Here is a 12,116-nt window from a genome sequence, read left to right as displayed (position 1 = left end):
CGAGCGGCTGAAGGTATTTTCCTCTGCCTTTTTTTTTTCTGAGCTATCTGTTGCTTCGTCACACACATTACAATCGACATTTACGCATTACAAGTTATATTTTTGGAGGCAGTGCAATGAAAAATCCAACTGCACACAGGATCATATATTTCCTTGGCCACGAATCCGGCATAAGCAGGACACAAAGATGGAAACTGAACAAAGCCAATAAACGCAGTGGCCAAACGCTTTTCTACGCATTCTATTCATTTAATTGATACACACATAAGGAGAAGAACAGTTGATTGAGAAATAAAGGTTGGTTACCGCATCAGTGACGTGACGTACACAGTTGCTCCCGCAGTCCCAGCTCGCTCATTTTATCGATCGGATCCTATACTGACGTAGCCCACGTGGTTCGCATGAAGCTCTGTAACGAGAGGCTGCATGAGTCAACTTGTGACTAGATGAAGCTCTGCTCCGCACTGTGATAATCTCGTGTACGCTTTCTCTGAGAGTCCATTCTATAGACTAAGCACGCCGCATCGAGTCGATTCTGCAAAAGAGGGTAGCGGTTACGCATCCATTACGTGAAGTAAAATATGGTTGAGAAGCAGAGGTTGGTTGCCTCCCGCTCACCCTCTCGACCGCTCTCGAATCAAGATAGTATTCTTCGCTCCCTTAATTCCTGCTTTATCATATGCACAACAAATCACAGTGTATAGTGTATATATATATATATATATATATATATATATATATATATATATATATATATATATAGCACAAAAAGATAAACGTACTCGGTTGCTAGAGGTAAAATGCGAAAAACGCTTCATTTAGGTAAACATTTATTGCGAGTCGACGTATCGGACAGGGCATGTCCTTTTTCAAGCATGAAAAAAGACAGGCTTTGTCCGAAACATCGTCTGGCAATAAATGTTTCCCTCAATTAAGCGTTTCTCTATGTCGCATATATATATATACATATATTGTCACGGGTCGCTCATAAGACGCCGGTCTTGGGGACACTGGAAGACCAGGACCACACGAGGGCAGGCGCCAGAGACAGCCCAAGCGGTCGCGGCCGGGCGCACGAGCGATTCCCTCCGCGCTTCTTCCTCTTTGCCGGCGATCGGCACCCCGCTGGCTGAACATCACGCTGAGTGGAAAGTCACAGCACACATGACACTGCTCCCCTCCCTTCTGGTGGAGGTGCCGTCTTATGCGATGTCATCCCCTACCTCCCGCTTCGCAGAGTTCCATTCCCAGCCCCGGACGCCGCCCCTCTGCAGAGGAGGCCGAGATACGTGCCAGCCGGCGAACTCAAGACTCGGCCCCGAATTCGGCCTCTTGCCGCACCTTACCACAAGGTCCGTACCGGCACTGCACATGGCTCGATCTACCGTGAGCCAAGGCCAGCAGACAGATTCTTCGCCCGTGCCTGCCGTGGTTTACCTCCCTGTCGCTCCTCGTTCAGCTCCCCCGTTCCGTGGCGAAGCCTCCGAGGACATCGACGATTGGCTTCAGCACTACGAACGCGTTGCCCGCCACAACGGCTGGACTGCGGAACATTGCCTGCAGAACTTGTATTTCTGCCTTGAGGGCACTGCCCGTCACTGGTATGAGAACCACGAGAACACCCTTACGTCGTGGGATACTTGCAAGGCACAACTGCGACTCACGTTTGCTAACCAGCATCGCCGTCAACGCGCAGAGGACCTCCTGCAAACCAGGTTCCAGGGCCCCGATGAAACCGTCACAAGTTTCGTCGAAGACGTGTTGCGGCTTAGCGCCCGAGCCGATCCCCGAGCCACGGAGGACAAGAAGGTGCGCATTCTTATGCGAGGGGTAAAGTCCGACATTTTCGGCGGTCTCATTCGGGATCCTCCCACAACCGCGGTCGGTTTTATATCCGAGGCGACTAACATCGAGTGCGCCCTGGCAGCCAGAGCAGATCATTACCGTCGGCTTGCTGGAGTTTCTACAGCTTCCACTCTTTGCGCTGACCACCCGGCGGCTTACCCAGGTGGCGTACCCGTCGACGCCATGCACCTACGCGAGGTCATCCGCGCAGTTGTTAGGGAGGAACTCCGGAAGTGTCTGCCACCCGCCGCTTGCTCCTCTTCATCCCCCCTCACGGAGGTCGTCCGAGAAGAAGTGCAACGTGCACTTTTACCTCGCTGTGCCGTCACCTCTCCTCCGGTACAGCCCGCCGTGACGTCCGTCGTCCGTCGCTCGTCCCCGCCACCGCTCAACCACCCGTCCCCCCCTCTGCAGCCCCTGTCACCTCCTGCGCCTGTTTCCCCCCCTCGCCTCCAACAGCGTGGACCAAGCAAGGCCGACGCGTGGAGGACCCCCAATGACCGTCCGCTATGTTTCCACTGCGGGGAAGCCGGTCACATCTATCGCCGCTGCCCTTATCGTGAGCTCGGTCTTCGCGGATTCCGACGAGATGCGCCCCGCCCCAGGTACGGCGAACAGCCTCGGGAAATTGAGGAATTTCTGCGCCATTCCCCACCACCTGAGCGGCCTTCTTTAATAATGGCTTTACCCTTTGTACCGGGCGGTAGCTTTCGCCACCTAGCCTATACTTCCCCTATTGTTAACTTATTTTTATTTTCCCTTTCTTTCCCTTTCGCTCTTACAATGTCTAATCTGTCTATCCTTTTCCCCTCGAAATTCTCCCCTCCCTTGATTTCCGCCACCAATCCTCCAACCTCCCCTTCGTCAATGTCACGCTTTTCCCATCCACTCGCCCGTCCTCCCCAGTAAATCCCAGCGCTATCTCAATGGCCGTTGCTGCCCCCTCTGGGAGGGCTGGGCGGAGTTCTGCGCACCTTAGAACCAAGTGCTCTATGGTCTCCGTTTCCGTTTTACAAGCAGAGCACAAAATATCCACTTCTTCAAATTTGGACCTATACGTTTTTGTTCTCAGAGTCCCTGTCCTAGCCTAAAAAAGCAGTGAACTGCCCCGCGAATTATCGAATAATCGCTCTTTTTTTGATGTCCTGTTTTCGTGTCCTATATATGCCTAGCGCCGATTTTTCCTGCATTCTTTCTTTCGCGTCCCCTTCACCCCGTGTTGCCAGCCGTACACAGGGTCGCATCCCCTACTCCCATGTTGCCAGCCGTCCCCGTGTCCCCTGATGGTGCCAGCCGCACTGGCCCTTACAGAATAAAATTTGTATTTTCGTGCAGTGTTTTTATATAACTGCTTTCCTCCTTAATTTTGCTTCAGTGCGTACGAAAATAGCGGCAGTTTTTAAGCAACTTTTTTAAGCACCAGAAGCAGCGGAGAGGTTGACAGGGACGTGGTGATTGTTAATCTGGAGATAAGTAAGTTAAGCGAAGAGAAAGGCTTCGTTGGGGTATAAATAAACAGGGAATTGCATGGAGCAGGCATTGGAAGAGGGTTTGGACGAAATGACATCCATTTTAGTGGACGGAGGGAGCAGGGATCGGCTGGCACCTGCCGGGCCGTGCAGTAGATGGTCCACGAGAACTCCGGGCGTAAGGGTAGGTGAAAGCGAAGAAGCGAAATAATGGAGGCTAAGCACAACAAAATTTCCACTAGGGAGAACACTAAAAAATAAATTTAACACCAGGATCAGTTACATAGACAAGCAAGGGTGTAAAAAGAGAGCGAAATGGTTAGAAATAGAATAGCAGTTGAAGGACAAGGAAATAGGCTTGTACGCCTTGTGCGGTACATATCTCAGGGATCTAGAAGGCAACAGCATTTAATGTGTAAGCCCTAATCCGATGGGTATCAATCCCGAGCAAAATCGTCCGTTGTCGCGTTGTCTGTTCACCGCATAGGTAGGCGGACTCCCTCATGAGGCGACTCACTCGGGCTCACAAAGGCTCATTTCAGATTATGATCAGAGTTGTGAATGAGCCCGGGCTCACACTGACATTATGATCTGTGTCGTGAGTGAGTCCGGACTCATATTCAGATCATGATCTGAGTCATGAGAGAGTCTGGACTCACATTCAGATCATGATCTGAGTCGTGAGACCAGGTTCACGTTCGGATCATGATGTGAGTCGTGAGTGCGGGCTCGCATTCGCATCGTGATCTTAGTCGCGGTGAGTGTGGGTTCACAATCAGATCGTGCATGAACTGCGTCCTGGTCAGTCCGGCAGACTGCGGTCCTATGAAATTAAATAAGTCCATGTTGTGAGGTTGAACAATCCCATGATCCAAACTGAATGCATGATGCCGTTTGGGCACGAATTTGTAACTTTCAAAAACGCGAGTCTCCTGTGCACACGTGCACTCTATCCGCTTTTGGTCGATATGGTGATGATGATGTAGAGGGATTTCAAGGTTTCGTGGTATGAAATTTTTGTGGCTACTAGGCTCTAGAACATTACTAAAAGGCGAGAAAAGTTGACTAGTCGCCATGCTTGGTCTTGTTGGATATATGCTGTGGCTTGCGGTATCGCGGTTGCTCTAGTACGTTGTTCCTTTGCTGCTTTTTAATTGGTTGCAGAACACATGCAGTGGGCTCAAATCTTTACGTCCCGCAGCGGCAGCTACAGGCCTCTAAGCCTCTCAGCCAGGCCTGGCTACAGGCTAGCTGCAGTTAAGAGCTCATCGCATCGCAGTGTTTTTAACAAGTTTCTTGTCATTTTAGGCGCGTAACTTGGGCTTTTGGGTGTAAAAACGGTTCAGCTTTCCGATGTGTGAGTTTATAGGAGTACTGAGTAAAGGTGAGCCTGGGTGAGTCATGAGTTTAATTGTACGAGTGAGCCCGAATGAGTGAGCACAGATTGTCGTGAGTCGAGATGAGTGGGTGAGTCCAGATGAGTCTTGAGTCAAAATGACAGAGTACAGATCAGTCGTGAGTGGAAATTAGTGAGCCCATATGAGTCGTGAGTCGAAATGAGTGAGTGAACCCAAATGAATAGTGTCTTGAAATGAGAGGGTACTACCTAGGTGAGTCCTGAGTCTGATTGAGACATGAGTCGCTACGAGTCATCATATCAGCGGCAGTACCCTGACTACGCCCACTGCAGGGCAAGGGCCTCTCCTATGTCTTTCCAATTAACCACGTACTTTGCCAGTTACGACCAACCTATCCCCGCAAACTTAATCTCATCCGCCCACCTAACTTTCTACCACCCCCTGCTACTTTGCCTGCTCTTGGAACCCACTCCGTTACGCTTAAGGATCAGCTGTTATCTTTCCTGCGCATTACATTCCCTGCCCAAGCCCTTTTCTTCCTCTTGACGTCGACTAGGTTGTCGTTAACCCGCGTTTGTTCCCTCACCCACTCCGCCCACTTCCGATCTCTCAACGTTACACCTATCATTTTTTCTTTCCATAGCTCGCTGCGTTGTTCTTAACTTAAGCTGAACCCTCTTCGTTAGCCTCGACGTTTCTGCCCCTAAGGTGAGCACCGGTAAGATACAGCTGTTGTACACTTTTCTCTCTAGGGAGATTGGTAAAGTGTCATTCATGATCTGAGAGAACGTGTCATATGCGCTCCACCTCATTATTATCCTTCTCATGAGAGGGAAATAACTAGAAGGATAAGGTTTGGTTTGGTTATGGGGTTTAACGTTTCAAAGCAACTGAGGCTATGAGATCGGCCGTAGTGAAGGGCTCTGAAATTTCCGGAGCCCTTCAGTATGGCGTCTCTCATAGCCTGAGTTGCTTTGGGACGTAAAACCCCATAAACCAAACCAAACTAAGCTTATCCTTCTAGTTTTCGGAGCCCTTCACTACGGCGTCTCTCATAGCCTGAGTTGCTTTGGGACGTTAAATCCCATAAACCAAACCTTATCCTTTATAGTTTTCGGCGCCATTCTCTACGGCGTCTCTCATAGCCGGCGTCTCTCATAGCCTGAGTTGCTTTGGGACGTTAAACCCCCTAAACTAAACCGAACCTTATTCCTCTAGTTATTTCCCTCTCATGATCTGGATCAGCGGTCACTGCCTGCCATAAGTAGACGCGTATTCCCTTACCACTTCCAGCACCTCGCTATCAATTGTGAACTGCTGTTGCCTTGTTAGTCCGTTGAACATTACTGTGGTTTTCTGCATGGTAATTGTAGACCCACTGTTCTGCTATGGCATGCTTTGCAGTTCATCTCCTGAGTGACTTAGCAAAGCAATGTCATCAGCGAATCGCAAATTACTTAGGTATTCTCCTGTTCCTAACCCAGGCCTCGGAACACCTCATGTAATCAGGTGGTGCATGGATAGCATTGGCGAGATCGTGTCTCCCTGCCTCACACCATTCCTTATTGGAATTTTATTGCTTACTTTATGGAGGACTGTGGTAACTGTGCAGTCCTTATAGATATCTTCCAGAATTTTCACATAGGACTCGTCTGCACCCTGAATCCACAATGCCTGCATGACTGCCGAGGTTTCCACTAAGTTTGTAATCAATGAAGGCTATACATAGGGGTTGGTTATAATCGGCGCTTTTCTCTACCACCTGGTTGATCGTGTGAATATGTCACACGATCACTGTCTACTGTCTACTGTCAAGTATCCTTTACGAAAGCCTGCCTGATCATTTGGTTGATTGAAATCTAAGGTTGTCCCGATTCTATTAGCGATTACCTTAGTAAATACCTAAAAGTAAGCTGATCAAAAGTAAGCATTTCATAAATGAAATGAAATGAAATCGGTGTGTAATTTTTCAAGTCCTTGACGTCTCCTTTCTTATGAATTAATATAATGTTAGCGTTCTTCCAAGCTTCTGGTACGCTCGAGGTCACAAGGGTGATTAGTTTTTCTAGCACAAACTCCCCTCCGTCCTTCAACAGACCAACTGTTATCTCATCCTCGCCGGCTGCTTTCCCGGGAAACTTTTGTATTCCTTTTGCATTGTGTTGGACCAACGTAGCTAAGGTCGGCATTCAGCATTGGCCCGAGGTTATGAATGGCCGTGTATGGCACATGTTCATCCCCAAGCTCGGCCCAGTCACTTTTGCCAAGGTCGGGCCAAGCATTTTGTGTCGGGCTGCGCGTTGACCCGACTTTAATTCATGCCGAGGTTCGTTCGTTGAGCCTTAGGCGGGCTCTTGCACGGGTACAGGCATGTGCTACACGTGCCAATGTTTCACACAGCACGTGCCGACCCGCTCTACCGGCACGCACACAACCACCGCCAAGGGAACACAATGGAGGATTCCAACCAGTGTTGCCACGACACATAAAAAAATAGTAGTAAATTTTTTCGCGAGAAATCAGTAGATTTTTAATTTCAATTTTTGTACTCAGTTTATGAGCCCACGAATTCAGCGCTTATATTAGTACTCTGCTGTTGTATTGTAGCTTCTAAGAAATAGTACAAAAATTGGCCACGAGATTCTTGGCGATACTTTTGAAAAACCCGGGGATCCAGAGAGCCATTGTCAAGCACGAAGTGAAAAACAGTGAAGCCCTCTGATGGCATATTCAAAGGCGTCAGATGGTAGTTAGTACCTGAAATCTTTAGATTATAGTATCTTCCAGACAGGGGTGATTGGGAGATCGCTGGGAGAGGCCTACGTGCAGCAGTGGACATAAATATAGGTTGATCACGATGATGACGATCCAGAAATAAGAAAACATGAGTCCCTTATAGCTTACGCAAATAAACTTTATTGCGCGTGAACAGACAACTTCAAAATGACCATGTATATGACTAGATATGCTGTGAAATTCCACAAGTGGCTGTGCCAGCAAAGCCGCATTAAATACACTCATGCTTATCCTTGTGCCAGTCGTCCATTCTCCTTATCAGTGGCCTGTCAATGTTGAAGCTGTGACATGCTGAAGACGTCATCAGGCGTTTCGTGTGTAGAAAGCCACAGATAGTCTCCGTGCTAAGCTTGTTCCGCAGCTTTGTCTTCGGGTTGTTTACAGCAGAAAATGCCCGCTCAACTGCTGCACTGGAATGCGGTAAGCACAGTATAGCCGTCACAAACTCGGTCAATGCAGGAAAAGCGGCGCTTCCATCACAATGTTTTTGAGAAAACACGACTGCCCAGAACTCGTGCAACGAGGTATCTTCGCTTGTAGGGATATCAGCGTTTTTTAAATATCGCCATTCGGTATCCAAAGATTGCAAGGCTTTGCCGGAGACTAAAAAAAGTAGCAGCTTTTGCTTTTGTTTCAGTACAAAAGCAAGAAAATCAGTAGATTCAAGTGCTTTATCACTGAATCAGCAGAAAATTTTAAAAATCAGTAGATCTACTGATAAATCAGCAGCCGTGGCATCATCGATTCCAACCACTGTAATGGAGACGCGCAGGGCGCGCTTTCGCTTTTTTCCGCCAACAATGAACCAATGGCTGCATTACAGTGAAGGTTTAAAATTCCTGAGAAACGAAAGCAGTAGCTCGCTTTAAATCTGAATACATTAGCGAAAAATCGCTTCAGATTATTTTCAAATTATCGTGATTTCTCTGGAGGTGCCAAGGAGGGTATGCTGGCAACCACCCTAACTGATAGCGCGAAGTGGCGGATTGGCGAACTGCTCGCAGAACACTCGTTTGCTTGTTGTGGTCGATTGCTGTGCAGTTTTGAGCCTTTTCAGATGTTTGACGTTTGGGACGAACGGATTTTTGTGCTTCACTGATACAGCGGTCGTATCATCAGAGGCCTGTGTAACGTTTGCTGGTTCTCCCTTGCAAAATTGGCTCATGTAGCTACTGTGTTCTAGTAAAGTGCATCGCTGAAGGTGAGCCAGCGGCAAAATTTTCATGTTATGCATGCAGTGTTCTGGAAGTCTAATTCTATGTCCAAGCAGTGCCAACGCCGAAGCAGCACTCAGTGGCTCGCTGGCTGGTTGGAAGTCATCGTATTTTTAATTTGTGGAGCTAGTACAAATAACCGATGTTTCCGCTTCCTGAAACGCTAGTGTGCGCTGGCCCTTCTGCAGCATGATTTTTATTTTTTATTTGTTTTTGCCGTCAGGTTCTTTCCAAGTGCACCTTACTTTTATACCGAAAAGCAAAAAAGGGAAACTGAAGAGCAAAAAGTCGGAGCATCGTGACGAGGCGAAGACCGAACGAGGGTACGCCGGAAAACTGCAAATAAGTTCCCACCGCCCGAAGAACGCGAAAACAATGAATGCGAAGCGTGCGGCTCCTAAGGTACAAATTTCAGATGATATCGTTCTGTTGCTGTTAGGACTATAACTTCCATCATTTGTCAATAGCGTCACAAGCATGGGTTGCCAAGTGCACGTATGCTGGCTGTTTGAGCTTTTCGTCTGACAGGGAAGATGTGTGAGATTGTAGTTTTGCTCGTGATTATCATGTAGTCTTTTCAACACTGTAAAAGTGGACTGCCCTAAACATGCACTGGCACATTGTCGTTGTCATTAGCAACTGCTTTGCCCCTACTTTTGTAGTGACGTTTTGGTATTGTGGCACCAGAGCAGTCATGGTCATCTTTAATTAATCGGTATAATTTTGGTCGTTTTCAATGGTTTCGCTCAATCTTTTTGTGTGCTTGCATTGACTTCGTTATTTTTGCTTCCATGTTATGGCAGAGGAAGAAGGACCGTGTACAGCGAAAGCAGATTGCTGGTTAGTGATTTACGAACACTTTTGCTCGTTTGTGAACTCTGCTGTCATGACGATTGTATGTTTTTGAAATGGGGCAAAGTGTATCTATATTTCAGTGTATTGTGAATTAGATGTTGCTTTTTCACAGATCAAGTGCATGAAGAACCAGAAACTTCAGGGAACCAAGAACAGACTGAACAAGGTAAAGCATAAACTGTCCATTCTGATCAAACTTGCCTCACCGCATTCACTTTTCCCCTGCTGCCACGGCTGCTCAGTGGTTATGGCGCTCGGCTGCTGGCCCGAAAGACGTGGCTATGATCTTGGCCATGCTGGTCGTACTTCGATGGAGGTGAAATGCTAGAGGCTCTTGTACTGTGTGATGTCAGTGCACGTTAAAGAACCCCAATTGGTCGAAATTATCCAGAGTCCTCCATTAGGCGTCCCTCATAGCCCGAGTTGCTTTAGACTGTTAAACCAGGTGAAACAGATGGTTGAGCTTTCTGGAGCCCTTCACTATGGCGTCCCTCATAGCTTGAGTCACTTTGCGATGTTAGACCCCTGTAAACAAAACTAAGCTAAATTTGTACATTCTATTTATAGACTTTTTTGTACAAATGTATTTGCATTGCGGCAAGTGTAAAAACAGCATTACCTAAAAAAGTACATTTTGGGTAATGCAGCTCTGTAGGTATTTCTTATAATTTAGTGGTTACGGCGCTCGGCTGCTGACCCGAAAGACGTGGGTTCGATCCCAGCCGCAGCAGCCGAATTTCGATGAAGGCGAAATTCTAGAGGCCCGTGTACTGTGCAATGTCAGTGCACGTTAAAGAACCCCAGGTGGTCGAAATTTCCGGAGCCCTTCACTACGGCGTTCCTCATAGCCTGAGTTGCTTCGGGACGTTAAACCCCAATAAACCAATAAATCAAACCTATAAAAAATTTTTCCCTAACTGCATGCTTTTATGATAATTATGATAAGGATTCTGCCGGAAATAAAGAAAATAATTTTAAGGCCCACATCCCTCCTTAGGGCCTGCAGGATTTTCTAACAAAGTAAATAAACATTGCAAGGCTAATTTTGGGGTTTCCATCTTCTTTTGAATGGGTTACTTCTGTATGGAGCATTTTCTTGTGCTTATTTGTTCTCGGAATGTCGAAAACTCTGGCTTGCTTGTTGGAAGTCTGCTGATTTGGTTCTTTTATTGTTGTAGACATAGATCAGCCTGTTGCGAGGTGCACTCGGCAGAAGAAAGCATTGGCTGGAACATCTCGCCCTTCAGAGAAGGCAGGAGCCAAAGGGAAAGGCATGGAATGTGGAACCAAAAACGCAGCACCCCTCTCTGCTGATGAACTCCTTGCAAGCACGTCTACAACTGCTGTCTCTGAAGTCGTCATGGCAGACTCTGAGGACGTATGTACTCTTAATCAGATGCTTATTGTTACGTTGGTACAAGCATATGTCCCAACAGAAAAGATTTGATGATGCCACTCTGAGAGAGGCAGTTAAAGGTTATGCGTTCAAAGCCAACCCTTGTTTTTATTGCCATTGCATAAAAGTAATGTTCACATTCAGTGGCAGTTTGTTGGTATGGCAGAATCATTCTTTAAGGTTCAGTCTTCGGCAGATTATATTTTTATCAATTTATGCAAATAACTTTGTTCGAACATTGCTTGGCACCAAGCATGTAGAGATGGGAATTTCAGTGTTACAAATCTGGCAACAATATCAATCACAAGCCCTCAAGCTGCTAGTTTCCCAATAGTGTGGAAGTACAGTCTTTGCTAAAAGTAACCGAGCAACAGGTTCTTGCTTCTCAAACGTATAACGGAGCATTTACAGCAGCCCTAAAGACAAGGTCTCACCTTTCTTTACACAGAATCAGAGCTTAAGGGCTGCCATGCGTGCTTCGCTACGCGACTAGGAAACAAACCACCTGTGCCGGGTTACTTTTGGCAAAGACTGCACCTAGCATAGCCTACTGATCAACACTGCAGTGCCAGCCCTTGGTCTTTGCAATTTATGGCATTACATAGCACCTAACTGTTTCAGGGAATATATTACTGGCAGCTGCTAGTGGTGAGAGCTATCTTTGGGTGATGCTAATCATGTTGTTTTCTTGCACTCTTGTTTGACCATTGTCATCACATGGCAGCCACTTGGATTGTTAAGCAGGCAAATGGGTCAAATCTGAGCTGCTGCTGTTGCCAGTTCAGAGGCCCATATTCAGAGTTACGTCATTTTCGAAACTTGTTTTTGGCCACACCTGATTGGTTCAAACGTTTGAAAAGGATGTGGCGGCTCGAATGCAGCATAAATTTGAAGAAACCAGACAATGACATCGCAGTCATAGCATACACTCCCTTAGCAGGTGCTCAAGGACCCCAACGAGATAAATCGCCAGCATGGTGGCATGTTCTGCAGTGGAGCCCCTCACTTCAGAGTGGACTCATCGGTGTTACTGCATTTTTCAGCACATCAGCTGGCTATAAATTGGGCACAGAACTTCCTCGTCATCTTAACTTCCCTGTAACAAATTGAATGGATGGTAAATTTGGCCTGTTTTTTTTATTTTTTTGGACAATTTTGTAGCTTTTAGGCCTAACGAGAAACA

General features: G+C 47.1%; 1 protein-coding gene and 1 pseudogene across 3 annotated transcripts in view; both read left to right on the top strand.

Annotated features, from left to right (window-relative positions):
- Positions 1-1,204: 1,204 nt before the first annotated feature.
- LOC149365102 (uncharacterized) lies at positions 1,205-4,535 on the top strand (annotated as a pseudogene).
- A 3,890-nt stretch (positions 4,536-8,425) lies between these two features.
- The window catches only part of LOC149365099 (putative RNA-binding protein EEED8.10), a 45,683-nt gene continuing 41,992 nt past the window's right edge, over positions 8,426-12,116 (top strand). For 2 of the 3 annotated variants that reach the window (XM_089575179.1, XM_089575178.1), the window contains exons 1-5: positions 8,426-8,669; positions 8,906-9,084; positions 9,486-9,522; positions 9,650-9,703; positions 10,716-10,915. In XM_089575179.1, coding sequence (XP_089431305.1) covers positions 9,058-9,084; positions 9,486-9,522; positions 9,650-9,703; positions 10,716-10,915 — 318 coding nt within the window. In that variant the 5' untranslated portion in view covers positions 8,426-8,669; positions 8,906-9,057. Of the gene's footprint in view, positions 8,670-8,905; positions 9,085-9,485; positions 9,523-9,632; positions 9,704-10,715; positions 10,916-12,116 lie in introns of all 3 variants that reach the window. The other variant, XM_089575180.1, reaches the window with a different exon arrangement.

The sequence above is a fragment of the Amblyomma mixtum genome, chromosome 2 (genome assembly GCF_055824585.1).
Source record: "Amblyomma mixtum isolate Tamu chromosome 2, ASM5582458v1, whole genome shotgun sequence".
Classification (NCBI taxonomy): domain Eukaryota; kingdom Metazoa; phylum Arthropoda; class Arachnida; order Ixodida; family Ixodidae; genus Amblyomma; species Amblyomma mixtum.
Note: the sequence above shows the minus strand (reverse complement) of the source record. Positions and strands in the feature narration are given on the sequence as shown.